General features: G+C 41.2%; 3 protein-coding genes across 4 annotated transcripts; all 3 read left to right on the forward strand.

The window, feature by feature from the left end:
- The first annotated feature begins 394 nt into the window (after nt 1-394).
- On the forward strand, nt 395-6,689 carry LOC133507263 (tubulin beta-6 chain). 2 transcript variants are annotated; one of them, XM_061832124.1, is made up of 4 exons: nt 395-489; nt 1,669-1,777; nt 1,847-1,957; nt 2,493-6,689. In XM_061832124.1, the coding sequence occupies exons 1-4, from the start codon at nt 433-435 to the stop codon at nt 3,647-3,649; spliced, it is 1,434 nt and encodes a 477-aa protein (XP_061688108.1). In that variant the 5' UTR covers nt 395-432; the 3' UTR covers nt 3,650-6,689. The 2 variants fall into 2 exon arrangements, with proteins under 2 accessions (XP_061688108.1, XP_061688106.1); XM_061832122.1 differs by having other exon boundaries at nt 1,669-1,957.
- A 610-nt stretch (nt 6,690-7,299) lies between these two features.
- On the forward strand, nt 7,300-13,510 carry prelid3b (PRELI domain containing 3). Its single transcript, XM_061832125.1, has 6 exons — nt 7,300-7,861; nt 9,576-9,744; nt 10,439-10,528; nt 10,800-10,870; nt 10,948-11,050; nt 11,897-13,510. Exons 1-6 carry the CDS (start codon nt 7,830-7,832, stop codon nt 12,014-12,016), a joined length of 585 nt encoding a protein of 194 aa, XP_061688109.1. The 5' UTR covers nt 7,300-7,829; the 3' UTR covers nt 12,017-13,510.
- Nucleotides 13,511-13,752: 242 nt separating this feature from the next.
- On the forward strand, nt 13,753-21,661 carry glyctk (glycerate kinase). Its single transcript, XM_061833389.1, has 6 exons — nt 13,753-13,917; nt 15,483-15,555; nt 16,904-17,264; nt 18,123-18,274; nt 18,349-18,524; nt 19,627-21,661. The coding sequence occupies exons 3-6, from the start codon at nt 16,924-16,926 to the stop codon at nt 20,497-20,499; spliced, it is 1,542 nt and encodes a 513-aa protein (XP_061689373.1). The 5' UTR covers nt 13,753-13,917; nt 15,483-15,555; nt 16,904-16,923; the 3' UTR covers nt 20,500-21,661.
- The last annotated feature ends 750 nt before the right edge of the window (nt 21,662-22,411 follow it).

Raw genomic sequence — 22,411 nt, forward strand, 5'->3', positions numbered from 1 at the left:
GGGCAGGAGGCGGGGTACACCCCGAACTGGTTGCGAGCCAATCGCAGGGCACAGAGAGGCAAACAGCCGCACTCACAATCACACTTAGGGGAAATTTAGAGTGTCCAATTATTGCCTGTTTTTGGGATGTGGGAGGAAACCGGAGTGCCCGGAGGAAACCCACGCAGGCAGGGCCCTGATTTGAAACCCTGGTCCTCAGGACTGTGAGGCCAACGCTCTACAGCTGTGCCACCGTGCCACCCGATATTCATACATTATTCTATTATTCCAATGTGCACGCCTGAAATAATAAGAACCCCCCCCCCCTTCTTCGCCCTCCCTCCTTGACATCAGCCATGACATCACTGGTGATTATATAAAACCGGTCGCAGCACTCTGGCATATCAGAGGCTCCCACCCGCTTGGCTAACTGTAGTTGATGCTGGCGTCATCATGCGTGAAATTGTACATCTGCAAATTGGACAATGTGGCAACCAAATCGGCTCAAAGGTAATTAAACTCAATGGTTGAAATTATTTATATATGACCACAACATTTTCTACATGTATAAAATCCTTATTAAAAAAAAATATATATATATATATATATATATAAAGGCAAGTTTCAATATAATGAGTTAATTGTTGTAATACAATTCCCACTCTGCCATATAAAATATCAATTATGGCGATTATGTGATACAGTATGTATTTTTTTGCATTAAAAATTTACATTTTAAACTGGAATTAAAATGAATAAATTGGTTTTCAGCTAAACTGCTTAATGCATCTTGTTTATAAGCAGACAACCCAAAAATATGTCTGAAGAGATGTTTTTGATTATCATAATTAATTCACAGTTTGTTTTTAGTATTCGTAATTTTGTCAGTTACGTTGAAACTAAATGTATAAAAATAATTCTTCTATGTCCAACTTAATAGCTAATACATGGTGATGGTTTAATACTGGAATACACATTTTTGGTGGATATGTTTCGATCTATTTTACCTTTTAAGGTAACATGTTTCATTTTGAAACTGATTTTAACCCTCCTAATAATTATTTCACATTATGTGCATTTGCCAAAAATTACAAATCAGAAAATATATAAACTGTATTTTCATCACATATTTGTATAGTTAAAAAATATAATATCATTGCTAAAGTTTTAATAAGACATGAATAATATTTAGAAAAAACAAAAACAGAAATATTGTCTGTTATGAAGAGAATGTATGGTAAAATACATTTTGTGTTAAACTGGGAGTTTAGGCCTCCACAAATATTGTGTGATACTGTGAAACTCACTACGACTCAAAACGTGGTATCGCAGTACCAATAACATTGACCGACGTGGGTGTTTTCTGTCGGCCATTCTGGGAAGCGATAAGGGCCAGACTGGTGAGGGTGGGTCATTCTTTTTTTTTTTTTTTTTTTATCACGGCCAACACAAAACAAGAAAGAGGAAGAAGGCGATAAATAAGTGACACATACAGTATGATATGTCCCTCAAGTGTACTTGCTTAATAGAGTTGGCTTAATCTTTTATGTACAGCACACAACTCATAAGTATCAATTAGAATCTTATCGCAAATTACAAGCTTATGTTTAAGACATAAAAAAAAGAAAGTAAGGCACTCAACTCATGGAATCACTGTACTGATCTTCAATGGTGCCGTTTCTCCCGCAGTTCTGGGAAGTGATCAGCGAGGAACACGGGATCAACAAGACGGGCATCTATGAGGGCGACAGCACGGTCCAACTGGACAGAGTCAACGTCTACTTCAACGAAGCACACGGTAAGGCGTCATCGAGAAAGTCCACGTCGGCCTTACCGATGATGACTGCGTCTCGTTTTCTGTGTCCAGGTGGTAAATATGTACCTCGGTCTCTGCTGGTTGACCTGGAACCCGGAACTATGGACAGCATCCGAGGCAGTCGCATCGGTGCTCTCTTTAGGCCGGACAACTTTATTCATGGTGAGCTGCGTATCCAAAAATATTATCCTATAATCCTTCGGGCAGGAGGCGGGTACATCTTAATTGAATATTTAGGAAAATATTAAACTGTCGCAGTTTTCCCACATTGTGTTGCTCAATCTGGTGAGTGCACCTTGGTCAACTGGGGACAGTTTAAGACATACATACAGAAATACTGATCTACTCCTTTCTCGGCTTCTCAGTACTGCAGTAATATTAGTCTTTCTTCACAGGGGACGAAGATTATATGCCTGTAAATATTGTTGTATTGTCTGCAGGTGTAACTTGCTGCACCATTTGTGTTCAGATAGTCGTTGCTTAAAGGGTAACAACAGGGTACACCTCAGAGATGTAGCCCATGTGTTTCCCATTTTATGCTAGCAAAGGGTGGGTGATAGTTTCAGTTTCTTAGGTAAAAGTGGATATTTCCCCACAGAATCATTGTGCTACTTAGTAACGGGTCACAACAAGTCACCTTGAACCACCTTGTGATATCCAAATTCATTTTGACCAAGTCCTGCTTTTGTCGATGCAGGCAACTCAGGGGCTGGCAATAACTGGGCAAAGGGCCACTACACCGAGGGGGCGGAGCTGATAGAACAGGTGATGGACCGGGTGAGGAACGAGAGCGAGAGCTGTGACTGCCTGCAGGGCTTCCAGCTGGTTCACTCCCTGGGCGGGGGCACAGGCTCCGGCATGGGAACCCTCATGATCAACAAGATCCGAGAGGAGTACCCTGACCGCATCATGACCAGCTTCAGCGTCATGCCCTCGCCGAAGGTCTCCGACACAGTGGTGGAGCCCTACAATGCCACCCTGTCGGTGCACCAACTGCTGGAAAGCACAGACGAGACCTTCTGCATTGACAATGAGGCGCTGTATGACATCTGCTTCCGCACGCTCAAACTCACCACGCCCACGTACGGGGACCTCAACCACTTGGTATCCATGACCATGAGCGGGGTCACCACGTCCCTGAGATTCCCCGGGCAGCTGAACGCTGACTTGAGGAAGCTGGCAGTCAACATGGTGCCTTTCCCCCGGCTCCACTTCTTCATGCCAGGTTTCGCTCCACTGACGGCGCGTGGCAGTCAGCAGTATCGTGCCCTTACCGTACCTGAGCTCACCCAGCAGATGTTCGACGCCCGTAACATGATGACAGCCTGCGACCCCAGGCGGGGCCGCTACCTCACCGTCGCTGGCGTCTTCCGGGGAAGGATGTCCACGAAACAGGTCGATGAACAAATGCTGGCCGTCCAGCAGAAGAACAGCAACCACTTTGTAGATTGGATCCCGCACAATGTCAAGGTTGCCGTATGTGACGTCCCGCCTCGAGGCCTCAAAATGGCCTCCACGTTTATCGGCAACAACACGGCCATTCAGGAGATCTTCCGCCGAGTGGGCGATCAGTTTGCGCTGATGTTCAGGCGCAAGGCCTTTCTCCACTGGTACACGGGTGAGGGCATGGACGAGATGGAGTTCACGGAGGCAGAGGGCAACCTCAATGACCTGGTGTCCGAGTATCAGCAGTACCAAGACGCCACGGCCGACATCGAGTCCGAAGTGGACGACGAAGACGAGCAAGAGTTGCCCGTGATGTCTACAGCCCCGAGTGTCCAGCCTCAAATGGAAGTTACGATGGAAACAGTGACAGAAATTCGTAGAGAACCCTCGGATGAGGACAGACCTTGAAACGTCTCCGGTGCAAAATCTGTGAGGAAATGGTGCTGTGGAATATTTATATTTGTTTGTAATCATTTTTAAGATGCATTGCATGTTTATTTTATTTGAATAGAATATGTCTGGCAGTAGGGCAGCAAAATGAAATTGTGGTTAGCAAGTCTGCTTCATAAATCTGGGATTTGAGGTTTCAATCCCAGATCCGGGATTCCTGAGTGGACTTTGTCCACCCTGTGCTCGTGTGGGTTTTCTCCAGTTATTTGTCCTCTTTCCACATTCTAAAATCGTGCAGGTGAGTTTCACCGAAGTCTCTAAATTGTCCATGCGTGGGAATGGTTGTCTGTACGTGCCCTCCGACTGACTCTGGGCTAGTCCAAGACAAACCGTCTTGCTCAAAGTCATTTTATGGGCACAAATCCTCTTGAAAATGGATGGATTTTTGGTCATTGGCTCCAGCTCTGGTGGCATGGTCGGCAACTGACACATCCGCCATACAGTTTTGAGGACCCAGGTTCAATTCTGGCCGTGCTTGTGTGGAGTTTGCATGTTACATCAGTGCCTGTGTGGGTTTTCTCAGGGTGCTCCAGTTTCCTCCCATATTGCCACAATGGTAGGTTTGTTGAAACCTCTTTCTTAAATTGTCCATAGGTGTGAATGTGTGTGCAAATGCTTCTTTGTATGTGCAGTACAGCCTTGGTTCTCGACCACAGTCTGTTATAGAAGGCGGTTCGAGAAGTGATTTGTTCGGAAACCGAATCAACCACTGTGCGCGTTATGTTATTTCCGTTTTTTTTTTTTTGGGGGGGGGGGGCCTTCGTTCACATTCACAATAACAAAGCGCGTCGTGGGTGGGCCAGCTGGTCGGGGTGCACGCGTAATATTTCCAGGTTTTTTGGGCGCCATGGGAATTCACAACAAAGTGCGTCGTGGCTCAGCTGGTCTGGCTGTGCGTGTTCTGTTATTTCCGGGTTTTGTTGGGGGCGTTCGAGTACTGATTTTCGTTTGAAAACATAAGTAAAAAAAATCTCAACATTTTAATTTGAAAACCGATTTGTTCGAGAACGGGGATGTTCGAGAACTGAGGCTGTATGTGCCCTGTGATTTGCTGGTGACCAGTCCAGTGTGTACCCCGCCTCTCGCCTGAAGTTAGCTGGGACAGGCTCCAGCATACCCGTGACCCTAGTGAGGATAAGCGGTATGGATAATGGATGGATCGATGGAGGGCTTCAGATCCCTTTGGCCCTTCAGAATAGTGTAGACTATGTACAGGTCGCTACTGGGATTCTGACTTTGCGTATTGGCGTCACTATTTCTGTATTCATTAAGAAATCTGTATTTCATTTTATTTTTGATTCATTTTTTTCCAAGTTTTTCTAGTGACTCTACACACATGTATCATTGAAATATATATTAAAAAAGTGTTCAAGTTACAAAAAAAGTCACATTAGTACAAAAATTAAGATGCAATGCAATGAGAAAAGTTGCATTGGTATGACAATAAAGATAATAATAGTAGATAATAGTCAGAATGTTATGTGAATATGAATTGTAAAATTTTGAGAAAAACATTGTGATGTTACGTGAATTAAGATTCAATATTACTAGTTAAAAGTGCGAATGTTACAAGAATAAAGTTATGAAAATAAAGTAATACAGTTCATGAATAAAGTAAAGTTATGAGAATAAAGTCAGAAAGTTGCAAGAAGAAAGTCATCATGTCAAAATACCCAAATGTAATATATTCGGCAGGTGGTATAAATTATGAAATACTGTACTTCTGATTGGTGCTCAAAGTCAGCAATAGACTTGTGACACAAAATCTGACAGTGTTCCTGTATTGATATGACTTTCTAGGAATGCTTTTAAACAATAACTTCAAAAGCCGCAGGAGTCCTCATCTTGGCGCAGTTGTATACTTGCAAATATATTACCATTTTTCTTTTAAAACTTGAACTTTACACTCATAAAGTTACAAATTCATGTATATCTTTTTTTTTTCTCTTTAACAACTTTGTCAGAACGTTTCAACTTTATCTTGTAGTATTATTTGTTAATTTTGTGTCTTTTCAGCACGGCTCGAATACGCCTTTGCATTACTCAACTACTTAAAACATTTTACCAGTACTCTGAGTGCGTAGTGGCGAGTATTGACGCTGATAAAATGTGCTTGACTGTCACACGGTTTCCTCCCACAGTGAGCAGCCTGGGACTTTGAGATTACACATTTTACTGCCTTGAGTGTCTGCGCCATGCGATAAGTGCAGGAATAAAGTTATCTAGACTTGTGTACTCTGTTGTAGTTTGTAAGAAATCGGCTAACATGCGTAAATTATCAATGCTAATTATTTTTCACCTAAAATAGAACATTAATAAGTTCAGATCAGTTCAAAAAATAAGGTTTGGAGTGAAGAAGAACAACCACAAAGATAAATAATTCAAATTTTTTAAGCCACTGAGGGCACAAAGTCCTTTAACAAGGGTAATGAATCACTCTTTGGTAATCTCGTTATAAATTTGACATATTAGGTGTAACAGTCATGCTAAATTCCTCATTCATCTGTTAGTATAAAAAACACAAAGTCATAATGTCGCAGGAGTTGAGTTGCAAAGTACTTGAAAAAGTCCCAATGTTTCGACAATGAAATTGTACGTTTGCCTATGTTTATGATTATATAAAAAGGAAGTCGCGACATTTCCAGAAAAAAGTCACAACTCCCCAAAACAAAAGAATGTCCAGAGAACAGTTATATAGTTCTCAAAAAGTTTTGTGTGCATAAAAAAAAAAATCACAAGCATACGGGAATATTTGCAGAATATAATAACAAACAAGTCATAGTGCTACCAGAATTAAGATGTAAATGGAAAATGTTGTAATGTTCCAGGAATAGTTGAGCAAATTACACAAACTTGCAATGTTGTGGGGAAAAAAGTATTGTTGTGACAAAAAAATTGTTGGGAAAAAATTTGCAATGTTGCGAGAATAAAATTTTACAGTTTTTTCTTTAAGTTATGTTCTGAGAATAAAGTTGTAAAGTTACCAGAATAAAGTCACACATTCAAAAAAAGTCGTCCTATTGTGTTTTTTTTTTTTTGTGTGTGTATGTGTGTGTGTGTGTGTGAATTGACGTTCTAATGTTGAAAATTAAGTCACATTTTTAGTGGAAAAAAGTCATGATACAAAAATTGAGTTACAAAAAAATGAGTCTTCTGCAAACACAATAAAAATGTAACGTTACACAATTAGTCATGTTGCTATGAGAATAAAATAGTTATTTGAAAAGCTATAAAAAATAAAATAACAATTTTGAATGAAGAGCCAAAACAGTCACTGAAAAGTCCTGATCATATAGAAAAAATGAGTTGCAACAATTTCTGGAAATACTGTATGTGGTCCCTCATGTCGACACTGTGTATTTAGCAGCCTAAACTCAGTACTTGGTCTTTCAAGGTTGAACTTTCACCCTTCCATGGGGGACAACTGTGTTAACATTGAAGGTTATGTATGCAATACTCACTAACGGGGTGGGGGGTACATTGTGGAATTTTGACATAAAAACCAAAAGTATGAATATTTCGTTTAAATGAACTTGTTTATTTCAAAAGGTGCCGTTACCAAAGGCAAGAAGCATAAAAAATAGATTAAAGTGAATTAAGACAGCGGCTCTGAGGGAAGGAACAAAAAAACGCAGTTCTGAAGTGGAAGGAAGCAAGGTGAAGTGATGGGAGGAAAGCGGGGAGGAAAGAGGACAGAAAAGTATGCTTAAGCAAAAGAAAAAAGGAAGGAAGGGACAAAGAAAAATACAGGAATGAAGTACGAATGAAAGAAAAAAGGACATGATGAATGATTGGAGGCAAGATAAAAAAGCAAAACTGAGGGTAGGAAGGAAGATAAAACCTTGGACACATAGTTAAAAAAAAATGCCTTCGTGTTATGTCACTCAGCTCTATTTTAACACGCTATCAGCTGCCTGCAAAAGAAAAAAATGACTGACAGGAGGCTTCTCACGCGCCGCGTTGCATGCCTGAACACCGGAAGTGCGTCATCGTGGTCACATGACTGCTCCCGAGAACCGGAGGAAGAGGGAGAGGAGAGGCTAGTAGCAAGCAAGCGAAGAAGTGCTTGAACCGGCCGGCGTCACTCTGACAAATCACCCCAGCGAATTCCATCCATCCGGACCCAACTCGCCCCACAATGAAGATTTGGACCTCGGAACACATATTCAAGTGAGTGCTAATGCGATAACCCATTGCGGCAGCGGCTTCATTGTCAAACCTCAGACAGCGTGAGCGTTACACAATTCGTAAAGCGGAACATCCGGGTACTTCATCCAAGTAGCTTAGCAAGAGGTTTTTTTGGGGGGTCGTCTTCGTTGGACTTAACTGTTAAAAGTGATAGGATAGGTCACACTCAAGTAAAAATAAGAGTAGTCCGTTGAGAAGATGCACGTGTATGAAGCCGGTGGCAGCTTTCTTGCGTAAGATGACCGTGTAGTCGCGTCACCTTTGCCCTAGTTCTCCCTCTTTTTCTCTCTTTCCCCCCGCGGACTCTGTGACGTCACTAGCAAAACGTCATCGGGGCGCGTTCACGCGTCTCCGTGGAAACCAGACACTGATGACCTTCGACGAACCTCTGCAGGAAAAAGGACATGACATTTTATTCAACTATATTACCCTTACGTCATGGGTTCTAAAAACTATTGTGTTCAGGGAGTTATTACAGCGGATCTAAACGCAAGGACCCTCTCACAATCCCAACGCCGATTAAACAAAATTACCATGCAGTGCTAATTTCTATCATGGGTATTATTTATTTTTTTAACCACATTTTCTTGACCTGTATAATACGAAGGACCTTTCTCAAACCCCATTCAAATGAATGAATTGCAGTATTTATCGTCATCAACTGATGTGCACCACTTCCACTAACAACATAGAGGAGCGAGTTTACCAAAGTTTTGCCAACCGACCAATTTGTTCACTATATCTACTTTAGCCATTTATCTGACCACTGTGGCGACAATTTTTCCAATAAAGTGACGAGCAGGCAGAGTTGGCCAAATTACTTTTGAAAAGTAGGTATAATTAATCCAATCCATATATTAAAATAACAAATCTTGAAAGTACAGTTAAGTAATGATGTAAAAATGAACAGTGTACAGATTTTTCTTTTAATCCTATTACATAACATACTGCAACAACTATCCCATGTTAATGCATTTCATATAATGTTAAAAATCTGGAAATTCAGACAAATTGTTTTAGAAATTATTTTCTGGAAGTTGGCAGGTCTGGTTAGCTTACTTTTTTTGTAAGTTGTCTATTTCCATTGACTTAGGACAATGTTGAAATCTGGATGTGACATCCACTATTTATTTATTTTTATTATCTGATTTTCTTAGTAATTAACATTTTTGTTTCTGACTTAATAATTATAATGTATATAATAATAATTTTTATACATTTTCTTCCCAAATCAGTTGCAATTTTGCGACATCTATTAGCTTTGTTAATATTTAGAGAAAAAAAAAACATTCTCACACACCCATAGGGTAAGAACCCCGAATATAAAGTGAAAAAACCTGTACAATGTAAAAAAAAAAAACATAACATGACCATCATGAGCAAAACAAATGTAATATTTAACAAATTATATACAGTGTATCAAGATTGTCCAAAATCACCAAAAAAAAAATCTTGGACCACACATTTGTTACAGAACACTGTACTTGGCATAATTTATTTCGGTGTCACCCAAGAGTTTTAATTTCCCTAGTTAAATGTCATAAATAGAGTAAATATTTGACTGTAAAAACACTCCTGGTTCATAAATATTAAATAAAACAGGCCAATGACAACTGGTAATCACTGCATTGTGGCGCGATTCATTTATTTTAAATCTTTGAACGTGAGCTTGATTGTTTGAATTTTCATCCAACAGTCACCCATGGGAGACGGTGACCAAGGCCGCGATGCAAAAGTATCCCAATCCAATGAATCCCAGCGTGTTCGGGGTAGACGTTTTGGACCGGACTGTGGACCAACAGGGCCGCCTACACAGCAAAAGGCTTCTCAGCACTGAGTGGGGTCTTCCCTCTATTGTAAAGTCCGTAAGTATCTCAAACCAAAACCTATTCCTGTCCTTGCACTGAAGAATTAGAGCTGCTCGCCGACTGGAGCTGTAGTAGTTGTGAGTGCCAATTTTGTCTCGGCCGTGGTACAACCCGTGACAGCGTGTGATGTAACTTTCCGAGGTAAAGCGAGAGCTCACAAGAATGTTAAATTTGTTGGCGCCCGTCTCCTGTGTTGCACCCCTTATGACCTCTGCAATGATGACTAGCTGAAGCGAGATAATGCTAAAGTAGCTTCACGGTCTGAACATACATCATCAAGATGCCGAGCGACCTTTACGATGATGTAAATGCACGGAACAGAAAATGGATGGTTATTTCCTCATTATTACTGATAAAAGCAGAATGGTGGATAGCGGTGAGCATGTCTGCCTCACAGTTCTGAGTTTGGATCTCATCTTGGGGCTTCCCATGTGGAGTTTGTATGTTCTCGCTGTGCCTTGCACTCCAGCTTCTTCCCACATTCCCAAAACAAGCAAATTAGGTTCCCTTGAAGACTAAATTGTCTTTAGATGTAAATGTTTGACTGGTGGCCAATAAAAGGTGTACCCTGCTTGTTTCGCGTACCCTGAGGATGTCGGCTTCATCCAGCCCACCGTGCATTTTTAAAAATCGAAAAAAAGCTTAAAAAAAAAAACAACAACACTTAACTTGCATTTACATTTGTTCACAGATCATTGGCAACACGCGGACGTGCACATACATTCAAGAGCACTCAGTTGTGGATCCACACGAGAAGCGTTTGGAACTTCAGTCTACAAATGTGAGTTTTTAAAATTCAACGGGAGTGAATGTTTGCCATCGTGTCTGACGCGGAGAATGACATTCAATACAAAAAAATGCCTTGACAAAGCTAGTAATGCTCATTTTGGCACTTATTAATGTTCGAACATCTTGGCTGTAAAGTGGTGTGCTAATAACCTTTTGGGGAATGAAGACTTGCCTGTTGTGCAATGAAGTGTACTTGAAGAGTGCCGTGCACCCGTCTGACAGCTTTGTCCTTTTGTAATATTGTATCTCTCCCTGCGCTGTAGATCACGTTCACTAACTTGGTGTCTGTGGATGAGAAGTTAACGTATAAACCCCACCCTGAGGATTCTAAAAAGTAAGTTTACAGAAGTGTTCTGAACCAACACACCATGCTGACAGTTCATTTGTAACTTTCAAAATGATTTTTCACAGAACAATCCTGACACAAGAAGCTATCATCTCTGTAAAAGGAGTAAGTCTCAGCAGCTACCTGGAGGGCGTTCTCGCAAGCACCATCTCGACCAATGCGGGGAAGGTGAGAGATCAACGACACATCAAACTAAATATTGGTTGGTCCTCACATGTCAATATGAGGTATAACTTTTAAGAGAGTCTAGAAAATATTGGAGGAGAACAAAGGCTTACAAGAGACAAAATATACAAACATCCATTCAGTTTCTTTGCCGCTTAGCCTCACAAGGGTCGAGGGGAGTGCCGAAGCCTATCCCAGCTGGCAACGAGCATGAGGCAGGGTACACCCTGAACTGGTTGCCAGACAATCGCAGGGCACATAAAGACAAACAGCTGCACTAACAATCACACCTAGGGGCAATTAAGAGTGTCCAATTAATTTAGCATGTTTTTGGGATGTGGGAGGGAACCGAAGTGCCCGGGGAAAACCCACACAGGCACGGGGAGAACACGCAAATTCCACACAGGCAGGTCCAGGATTGAACCTGAGAACTGTGAGGCCAACGCTTTCCAGATGAACCCACCGTGCCGCCTTTTTGGTTTTTAGTCTGCTTTTATTTCATTTATCACTGCATTTTCTATAGTGCTTGACCTCATTAAGGTTGTAGGACAGCTGGAGTCATTTCCAGCTGACATTTGGTGAGGGATGCAGGTTAAACCCTGGATTGGTCGCCAGTATATTGCAGAGCATGTAAAGACAAATGTCTTGTTTAGAGCCTTCAATGAAGCTCAACACATATTGAACTATGAAACCACATAAAAAAAAGTTAAAATGAATCTTCTGACAAATAAACTTAAATTAATTGATCAGGCACCCACCCCCACTGAGAATGCTACCTGGTAAACTGTAAATCGATGCGGGTTAATTTACATTTTTAGCCATTCTATTTTTTTCTTTCATTCTTTCCAGGGCCGTGAAGCCGTGGAGTGGGTGATCCGACGGCTCAACACTGAAATCGAGGAGCTGGCGGCGACGGCGCGCGGGGCGATACGCACCCCCATGGCCGCCGCCACCGTCACTGACAAATGACCTCTGCTTTCTATTTTTACAACATAGCGCCCCCCCCCCCCCCCCCCATACTCTTGACACCGCCTGCTGCCTCTTCTGTGTTGTGTACGCAATACGACGGTGTACCTGCATAGAAGCAGCAAGCTTCGGTGCAGTGTCAGGGACCGGTCGTGGGCACTCAGGAAAATGTGGACATTGTGGGGGGGTGAAGGTGCCAAATGTCTCTCAGGCTGGATTTACACTGCATGGTTCCAGTGACAAGATTTATTTATTTTTTGCTCTCAAGTGGTACAATTGTGATACATGCCAAGGCAGCGTAAAAAGAAAATAAATCACAGGGAATTAGAAAGCTTCATATTAGAATCAGGGCACTTCCAAAGGTGCCAGTGTGAGTGAGGAGTAAACAGACAGATGGGATATACCACATCAATGCCAATTTGTCGTCATTGTAATCCATCAATGGGTGAAGGAAAATACATCCAAATCATAGATGGTTAACATGGTCTAAATATGCTACATTTCAGGTGTGCTCATCATTAAATAAGAAAAATAATTGCGTACAGTGGCCATTCAAATTAAGGGGGGTCAGCATAGGCTCCCTAAATGCCTTGTCTGGTTCTGTGTTGTCGCTGCCAGCTGATGACATTAGTGGAGTTATTTCAGTGCAATTGCGGGCAGGTTCCATGTGTGAACACAGCCATATTGGATGTGTCACCTGAAACGAACGTGAAAATGGAAAAGAAAAAAATCTGATATAAAATCAGAATTGGGCGGTTGGACCAGGAGTGTCAATCCAGCCTCAGAAAAGCACCATAGTTAATAACAGTGTTGTTAACCTGGCACATGTTGAGCAAATGTGCCAATCGTGGCATGAAAAACTGTTGAGCGCACAGAGCAATGCACTGTCATGACATTGCAAAAAGATCCATACAAGGAAATGGTAGTGGAAGTAGTTTCCTTTATGGGAATGGTTGTATACATTGAAGTGGTTTTCCGTATCGGAGGATACAGTAAATGGCACAAATATTTTTATTTTTTTTTCCCGGGTGCTGGAGTTGCTGCTTCAACCCTCTTCTGCGACCTCTTTGGTAACATTCTGTACTGGGCACCAGTATATAACCTTGTAAATTATTAGGTGTTATTTAATAGTCAAGTATTTAAGTTGTATGAAGGGATCAAGTTACCTTGCGGCGATTGCATTTTGATGATGTGTAAAATGGTTGGTAGTTCCTTTGCTCCCATGAATAAGAAAGCTGCTGCTTAGGCTGCAGTCGTTCTCCATTTGCACTTCCAATTAAGCTGGTGCATATTGCATACGGATGGAGCTCAACATTTACTTAGGTTTTCATATTGTGACAATTGAACAGTGTTTTTTTTTGTGTTAGTATTTTTTTAATGTAGCACATTTATATGAAATAAGACTTTTAAATGGACCGAGTTGGGGATTGTAATTTGTGCCTCTGTAAAACGGTCATGCCAAGTCTGGAGAATGTCCTCATATATTAAAAGCATTTTGATGACTTTGTAAAAGTACTTTGTCAACTCTTTATTTCATTTTAATTAACATTCTGACTTATTTGGCAAACAACCAGTTCAGGGTGTACGCCGCCTCCTGCCCGAAGATAGCTGAGTTAGGGCTCCAGCATTCTCGCGACACTTGTGAGGATAAGCGGCTCAGTTCATGGACGGATTGATAATTTGCCATTCACTCTTGTAGGTTCCATTTATCGCCTGCAGGTGGCGGTAACGCACCGCTTACGCCGCTTTGCTGACCACCAAGAACTCAAGAAGCAGGCTCGATGGCTTTAATTTTGAGCTTCGATGTTTTCAAGTCATAACTTTACGTCTCCATACTTTTTAAAATCAAAATGGATAACATATTTACAGCACGCATTTAGACAAAACGCCGAAGAAACTTCGAGGTATGTCGTGATTATGACGTATTTGCGTGAATCTTGCCGTTGGTAACGTTTTACTACTTGGGGTTAGCAAGAGTGGAGAATCGCCATATGACGATGGTCAGGTCGTCACACGGGACGAATAGATGTCGTCGTAAAAACAAAAACAAAACAAAACAAAAACAAAAAAAACCCAACAAAATATAACATCATACAGTAGGTGGTAAGCGCCTACTGTAATCACAAGTGATGTTAGATAACATCTGTTTCGATGCCAATAATTATACAAATACACCTGACCAATAGATGCACAGTCATCAAAATAAGTTCTAATAAATATATGAATAATTTATTGATTCATCCCCCCCCCCCCAACTCAGCAACTAAGAAGTACAGTGAGCCAGTAATCACACTGATTTATAATTCTGTACTGGTTGACTGAAATTGTCGGTGTATAATTAGATGTCACAGTGACTGTGCAGGTTTGCCAATACACTCAAAATATTAACGTGAAGTAAATTAGATTTATTGTTAGGAATGGATTTATTCAAAAGATAAAATGTTAATCCCTCCATTGTTCCTGGTAAATACAGTATTTGTCTAAATTCACCCTGGCTGTTTTATCGCAGTTACTCCGTACAATTTAATTACACCATATAAATCTAATCCATTTTGAATGGAAATTTGTTAATTGCCCTGCAATTGACTGAATCAATTACTCAGTAAACTTTCCCTGAATATATCTAGGATTTTTTTTTTTTTTTGTCTATGTGAGATCATCTCAGTGCTAGACATTTTCCAAGTTAAACTTATGCAGGTATTGTTGACTCTTGTATTTATTTTGTTGATTATTTGATGACCAAACGTATTTATTTGAAAATTTCCAAATGCAACTGTGCTTAGCAGCATGCCGTTCCGTGGTGCTTACCCATTCTGCATCTCCCCAAGTGGAACAAAAAGTAGTTGCCACCCAATGTGTATTATTTTGACAAGAATTCAACACATTATTTCACTGTGTTGCTTGACAACGAGGCTGATCTAAATTCGAGAGTGAGAGAACCACTTTGACACCACTGCACGAAACAAAAAAAAGTTGAATTCTTGATCCTTGGGTATATCTCATTTGCCAGTTTTTTTGTTATTGAAACCAATATAAACAATTTCAAAGCTTTTCCCACCATTAATAAGTGGTGAATCACTACAATTTTCTATTATTATTATTATATCTGTTATAATTTACCATTTTCTACAACTTACAGTAGCTCCGAGGATGATTGGGTCACGCAAACCCCTTCACCCTCGATAAGGTGACGGCTCAAGGTGGGGTCACTTACATCCTTTTAAATATTTTTTTCCATATGAGTTGTACAAATTGTTCCATTTAATGGTGGAGCTATTTTTTTTAAATGGTCTCATTTTTGTATTGCTCGGAAACCTGGCATTTGACCAGCGGTTTGTTGACTTTTTCATTGCCACAGTACCAACGATGGTGAAGTCATTCGCGCTTTGTTGAAAATAGAACCCCAAACATTGCCTGTAAAACAACTTCAGGACTAAAAACTTGTTTTCATGTGTTTACGTGTGTACAGTATGAGTATCTGCAGTGGGACAAATGAAGAGCTGTTTGCAAGCACAGGGAAGGGGACGGTGTCGGGTCAGACGGTGAGTCCAAGTCAATTATTACACGCTCGATACACAACTGTTGATTTTAGTCTTCAGTCTGACTTTTGAAACACGAGCTCGCCTGCTATGCTGGAACACATCGAGGAGGTTCCCATTCGAAAATGTTTGCAGGTATTTCTCAGCAGGAGGGTTTTGCTTACGTCTTCGTAATGGATTTTAACTTCGACCCGTCAAACTTATTGACTAAAGGGGATCACATTGATGTTTTCTTTATGATTCTTTAGTTCAGGAATGTTTCACTGCGTTACGCTTGTTTTATCAGTTCAACGTCTAATCTCGTCCGCTGGAGCAACTAATTGTCAAAAAAGTGATAGGCGAGTCGAATGTCCACTAAGGAACAAACAAATGTTTTCTGCATAAGCACAGATTGTGCCAAACATTTCAAAAGACATGACGGCCATTGATACTGTATGTCGTAAAAGGTCGATTAAAAAGAGAGCTAGAAATGTTGAAATGCAGATTTTTGTGAGAGGTCACCATCATCTCAGTAGACGTTAAAGTCGGTTATTTTGATCTCGGTCTCCTCCGAGGTGCTTCGACCCGTTTTACTGAATGCGCAAGTAGGCCATTCATATACCGGCTTTAAAATTACTCTGTTGAAAAATGGAATAGTACAGTCACTATTTCAATTACTTCCTCAAAGTAATATAACTAATTACATTTAATTACATTCTAATTACTTTTGGTTTTGAATGAATATATCACCGGGACCCTCAGATGTTTCCTCTAAAAAAGTGGATTACAACTAGATCATTAGATTGAAATTAACAACATAAATCACAATTAACATAAATTATGAAATGTGTTGTTGCGTTATTGATTGTACTGTATGTGTAGAGCATGTGCAAAAGGACCAGACTATATCATGTTGACTTAATTACAAATGTGCACAATTTAGACAATAGCGCTTCAGTGAATATTTTATAAAAAGGCCAACATTTAAAATTGATTTAAAACTATGGGTGCGGCACGGTGGATCAGCTGGTAAAGTGTTGGCCTCACAGTTGTGAGGTCCCGGGTTCAATCCCGGACCCGCCTATGTGGAGTTTGCATGTTCTCCCCATGCCTGCGTTAGGTTTTCTCCGGGCGCTCCGGTTTCCTCCCACTTCCTAAAAACATGCGATATTAATTGGACACTCTAAATTGCTCCTAGGTGTGATTGTGAGTGTGGCTGTTTGTGTCCATGTGCCCTACGATTGGCTGGCGACCAGTTCAGGGTGTACCCCGCCTCCGCCCCTGTCAGCACTTCCTGTGACACTTGTGAGGATAAGCTGCAAAGAAAATGGATGGATGGATAAAACTATGGCTTGCTTCCCCCCACTCTCAGGAAAACTCTATAAAGCATCCATGGCACATGCTCTCTTTCTGATCCGGCCCCAACCGTTCCTGGCTCTCCTGGGGAGGAGGAAAATGTCACTACACGCTGGGGCACGCGAGGTGTTTGCGGCGGCGCTGGAGGCCGTGCAGCCAGACGTCGCCCTCCGGCAGCATTTGGAGCGCCGAGGCAATTCCTTGGTGTGCAGCGGTCGCACGTTCCCTCTGAGCAACAATGTGCACGTGGTGGGCTTCGGAAAAGCGGTGCTGGGCATGGCCACCGAGGCCGAGAGGATTCTGGGAGACCACTTGGTGCGAGGGGTCATCAGCGTGCCTCGTGGCATTCAGCAGGCATTACGCCAGCATGGCAAACAGTAAGCAAAAGCAACAATGTCGAAAAGTTTATTTTTTTTACGATTACTAGAATAATATAATAAAGTCACAAGGCTGTGACAAAAAAAGTTGGAATTTTGTTGTAATAATCTTGGAAGGTTACTGGTAAATTTGTGAGAATTAAGGTTTTAGAATTATGAATTTTCTGTCATGTTGCTAAAAAACAAGTCATCTTTGTCGTACACTCTTAATAAGAAAATTATCAGATTAAAATTACAAAATTGTAATCTTGTGATTAACTCGTTACAAAAATGAAGCTCATTATTTTAGGAGAAAAAAAGTCAAGTGATGAGTTTTCATGAGAATTTGTGGATAAAATTGGAAAATTCTGAGGAAAAAGTTCTAATTTGATGAAGATTGTTTTTCTTAATATAGTCTCATGCTATTGCTTGAAAGAAGTCAGAATTCAATGAGAATATCATTAAAAGATAGATTAAAGGTAAGAAAATGTTAAGAAATTACAATTAATTACAATTACAAAGTCATACTATTGAGTATTAAGTCATATTACAGAGTTTAGTAAAAAAAGAAAATTTATATTTGTTAAAAAATGTTACTAAAACAATCCTTGTGGCAGTTAAGTCATCATATTGCAAGAAAGTAGTCGGAGTAAAAGAACTAATTTTATGTCATAATAATATCAAAAAAAGTCATTACATGAGAGTAAAATCTTACAGGAAAGTTTTACGATAATGAAAAATAGGGTAGGTAACAAATTTCCATGAAATGTTTCATAAAATTTTCAATGACAGGTTTTGTGTCATGTTTTTTTTTTTTTACGGTCAACATTGACGCAAGTGTGGAGGCACCTCCACCAATGATGCCGTTTGTCTCCGCAGCCACCTTCTATTAAAGGAAAGCAGCCGCATCCAAGTCATGGAGGGCGCTCAACACAACCTGCCCGACGCTGACTCCCAGAAGGCAGCAGAATGCATCGCCCGGCTGGCGAGCGCATTGACGGAGAGAGACCTGCTTCTCGTGCTCATTTCAGGTACCTTTTAGGTATTAAGTACCCGTATACTCCTGAACACTACCCTATAATATTTGGGTAATCGCCATATCCAGGTGGGGGCTCGGCGTTGCTACCCGCACCCATTCCGCCAATAACCCTGCAAGAGAAACTCGATATCACCCGCAAAGTGGCGGGCGGGGGCGCCACCATTCAGGAGCTGAACACCGTCAGACGTGCCTTGTCCGTGTTGAAGGGCGGAGGGCTTGCGCAGTGCGCTCACCCGGCTCAGGTAACTGATGCTTTTACTTTGACTTTTTGTTGAATTTCTGCATGAGGGGTTATAATTGTCCATCCATCAATTTTCTGAGCTGCTTACCCTCACAAGGGTTCTCAGGTGTCGTCGGGCAGGAGGCAGGGTACACCCTGAACTGGTTGCCAGTCAATCGCAGGGCACATGTAGACAGACAGCAGTCGCACTCACAATCCCACCTAGGGGCAATTTAGAGTCTCCCATTAATGCTGCATGTTTTTGGGATGCCGGAGGAAACGGAGTGCCCGGAGAAAACCCACACCGGCACGGGGAGAACATGCAAACTCCACACAGGCAGGCCCGGGATCAAACCCTGGACTTCAGAACTGTGAGGCCAAGACTTTACAGTTGGGCCACCGTGGTTCTATTTAGTAAAAAAACTTAAATTATAAATTCAAATACATTATATTTTAATCACTCTTTGCAGCATCCTCCAGTCAGGCACTCAAAAACATTCTCTTTTCAAACCATTGACATGATCCAGTGGGAAGCAGGACTCTCAAACTATTTAATAGGTTTGAAAAACGCTTCCCATATCAATTTTCTTTTCTTTTTATACCATTGGTATAAAAAAGCCATTTTTATGGAGAATTTAGATATGGGAATATGTTTGATTTTATTATTGTTTTAGATACAAAATAAGTTTTACTTTTTAAACAAAAGGATTTCTGATTTGAGTTTTTTGTAAAATAAGAAAAAAAGATAATGTTTTTTGTTTTAGTGTATCTTTTCTATCAAAGAAAAAAAGTTGTATAAGAAAAAGTGGAAATTTTTTAACTTAATCACTATATTTGAATGCTCTTTTTTCATTTACACAAAAATGTTTTTTGCATAAGGAGGTGGAAAAACCCAGTATGCTATATTGTTTTTTTTATTATTAATCAATTAAAAACGATTATTTTAACAGGCCAAAAAATACTTTAATTTTTGTGATTTTTACACTAAACATTGTTCAAAACCACCCCAAAAATTTTTTTTCATTTGTTTTTATCATAGTTTTTGCTGCAATGCTGTAAAAAGAGAGATGTTGTATGTTTTTCCATTTTTCATGGACGTGTGTTCAGTGTGTACTCTTTCACAGGTGTTGGCGCTGATACTGTCTGACGTGATTGGCGATCCACTGGACCTGATAGCGAGCGGTCCCACGGTGGAGGGCCCGGTGTGTCGCGAAGAGGTGCTGGTGGTCCTCGAGCGCTACAGCTTGCTGAACTCTGCCCCTGCTTCTGTGAAGCACGTGTTGGGGAGACTTCCACTCCGACAAGAAGTTGGAACGAACAAGGCAGGGCACGTTCTCAATACAATAATCGGTTCCAATAGCATTGCTCTTCAGCACGCGGGCCGCCGGGCGCTCCAGCTCGGTTTCCGTCCAATTGTGCTATCGACAGGCGTGTGCGGTGATGTGAGGTCAGTGTCCCGTCTTTACGGGCTCCTGGCCCGCTTCGCCTGCTCTCGCGGGGATACTCCGTCCGAGCTCGGCTCAGAGGTGCTGAAGCTGGGGCCGCAGGTGGGCGTGGAAAGCGGGGACCTTCGCCGCGTCATGCACAGTTTGGAGCAGGCCCGGTCACAGGGACGGGGCGCCGCATGCGTGTTGGCGGGGGGCGAGCCCACCGTGGAGCTGACGGGTAAAGGCCGTGGAGGTCGCAACCAAGAGCTGGCTATGAGAGTGGGACTGGAGCTGAGAGGCTTGCAGCCCCTGCTAGACAGTCCCGTCTTCCTGAGCGGCGGAACCGATGGCCAGGATGGGCCCACCGAGGCAGCCGGGGCCGTCACAGATGCAAAGTTGTATGAAGACGCCAAAAAACAGAAACTGGACATGAGCAGTTTCCTTAAAAACAATGATTCTTTCACTTTTTTTACACATCTTTCTGGTGGGCGTAATTTACTCGTACCAGGCTTAACCTGCACCAATGTCATGGATGTGCACATCCTCCTCATTCCACAATGTGCCAAATAGGACTGAAAGTAGACTGGACCTGAATCCACTACAGAGAACCGCATGGGCCCACCACTGTTTCTAGTTCTCAGTAAAGTAGTATCTTTTAAACCCTAAATACACCACAAACAATATTCCTAAAACACTGCCACCTAACACTTTCAAACTAATCTTATTACATTACCCCGAAAAATAAATAACAGATTTTGTTTTTTTAAAAAAGCATTGAACCCTAACCCGAGTGAACTCAACTCACTTTACAGTAAGCACCACTAGCTGTTTTTTTGCCACTCTCACTTAACATTTACTGTCAAAATAAACATGGAACAAAGACAATGAGACTTTGTGTATATAAAACAGCCAAACAACTGCCCAAAGAAAGGCAGTTGTACTCAGTCATATTTTCTTTGTCCTCTACGTAGAAGGGCTAATATTAGCGCCGTTCTGAAGAGCTCAGAAATGAGTTAGACATTATTCGTCCCACTGAGTCCTAGGCAAGAGATGCTCCATTGTAAAATGATTGACTTCTGTGATGCAGCAAGGACTACCTAGAAGTCAGTGCGATTCATAATAATACATCAATAAACATACAGTATCAGTCTCTTACATGGCCCCAGGTGGTTTAATTTTATAATTTCACTTTTTATCAACTGCAATATTATGGAGTGCTGTTTTTCCTCATTAAAATATACAATAGTGTTTGCTGTTTTTTGGGGGAAGGCTGGAAAGGCTTAATGATAATTTAAAAGGGAAAAGATGATTTGCGATACAAATGTCAACATAACCAGTCCTATCCTCACAAGGGTCGTGGGCCAATGTTCTTGCCTTTCCAAGTGGTTGATTGACAATCACCGATGGCAAATTGGCACGTTCCATAGTTATTTTAGTACAAAAGTGACAAAACTAAAAGTTAATGTTCATCAAAACCTGTTGGAGATAATAAGTCTACTGAAATGGCAACAGCAAAAGTACTCATTTTTCCTGTGTCTTGCTGGTTATCGATACTATTCCTATTTTGTAATTACATGTTCAATCCATGCATGTTTTATCTTAAAATGATACTGTATTTGTATGCAATATCAGGAGCACTTGAATATTCTGATACATCTGCCACCAATGATGATGTACAGCCATCTACCTCCACAGCTCGTATATCTTAGCAATGCAATAAGGTTCCATTATGTTAATCCATTAGTACAAAAAAAAATTGCTCTATTTTAAACATTTGCTTTTGCTGTATTCTGATGTACTCAATTCAGTTAATAAAATATATTTTACAGAAAATATTTTATGCGCCAGTGTGTTTTTCATGTGTGTCTGTTTGTGCGTGATCAGTAGGGATTTCGCAGATGAGGACTAGAATGGGACTTTAAAACAAAAGAAATAAAACCAAAACTAGTTTATTGGGACATGAGTAAGGAAATTACGAGGCATCAATCAGCGGTAAACTTGGCTCACTTCCATCAAGCGGCAGTTTGGCAGGTAGAGAACATTAAAAAAAGTGGCTTCAAGCTGTTTACCGAAACTCCCAGCTGACGTTTGATGTTAGACTGAACATAAAACTGAATTACACATGTATTCAAAACAACCACGTACTGTAGCTTCAGTGTACATTTCCATTTTGCTTCCAAGAATAGCATTGTTGCCGAGTTACAACTGACCATAAGGAACACAAGGCGAATTAATTACTCATACACAAACTTTAATATGATCCTCAGAAGACCAATGGACCTTTACGCCCTGTCAATCACACAGTACAATAATAGCCAATCAGATAGCCGCATTGTCTTATCCCCTGGCTTGACCCACCCTTCTTGCCGTACTGTCCCATGAGCAATGCTGGTTGTCAGTAGCGTGCGCTTGGAAAAGTTAATGTTTCTGAAGAAGACGTTCCTCAGATGCGCTTGGGGAACGTGCAATTCTGATGAAAGTT

This window comes from Syngnathoides biaculeatus, chromosome 10 (assembly GCF_019802595.1).
Source record: "Syngnathoides biaculeatus isolate LvHL_M chromosome 10, ASM1980259v1, whole genome shotgun sequence".
NCBI classification, from domain to species: domain Eukaryota; kingdom Metazoa; phylum Chordata; class Actinopteri; order Syngnathiformes; family Syngnathidae; genus Syngnathoides; species Syngnathoides biaculeatus.

Bases quoted from the DNA above. Each gene is read 5' to 3' on its own strand.
- glyctk (XM_061833389.1), top strand. From the start codon at position 16,924: ATGGCACATGCTCTCTTTCTGATCCGGCCCCAACCGTTCCTGGCTCTC. The intron at 17,265-18,122 runs GTAAGCAAAAGC...TTGTCTCCGCAG, and splicing joins TTACGCCAGCATGGCAAACA to CCACCTTCTATTAAAGGAAA. The intron at 18,275-18,348 runs GTACCTTTTAGG...CGCCATATCCAG, and splicing joins GCTTCTCGTGCTCATTTCAG to GTGGGGGCTCGGCGTTGCTA.
- prelid3b (XM_061832125.1), top strand. From the start codon at position 7,830: ATGAAGATTTGGACCTCGGAACACATATTCAA. The intron at 9,745-10,438 runs GTAAGTATCTCA...ATTTGTTCACAG, and splicing joins TTCCCTCTATTGTAAAGTCC to ATCATTGGCAACACGCGGAC. The intron at 10,529-10,799 runs GTGAGTTTTTAA...CCTGCGCTGTAG, and splicing joins TGGAACTTCAGTCTACAAAT to ATCACGTTCACTAACTTGGT.
- LOC133507263 (XM_061832122.1), top strand. From the start codon at position 433: ATGCGTGAAATTGTACATCTGCAAATTGGACAATGTGGCAACCAAATC. The intron at 490-1,668 runs GTAATTAAACTC...TTTCTCCCGCAG, and splicing joins GCAACCAAATCGGCTCAAAG to TTCTGGGAAGTGATCAGCGA. The intron at 1,958-2,492 runs GTGAGCTGCGTA...TTGTCGATGCAG, and splicing joins GCCGGACAACTTTATTCATG to GCAACTCAGGGGCTGGCAAT.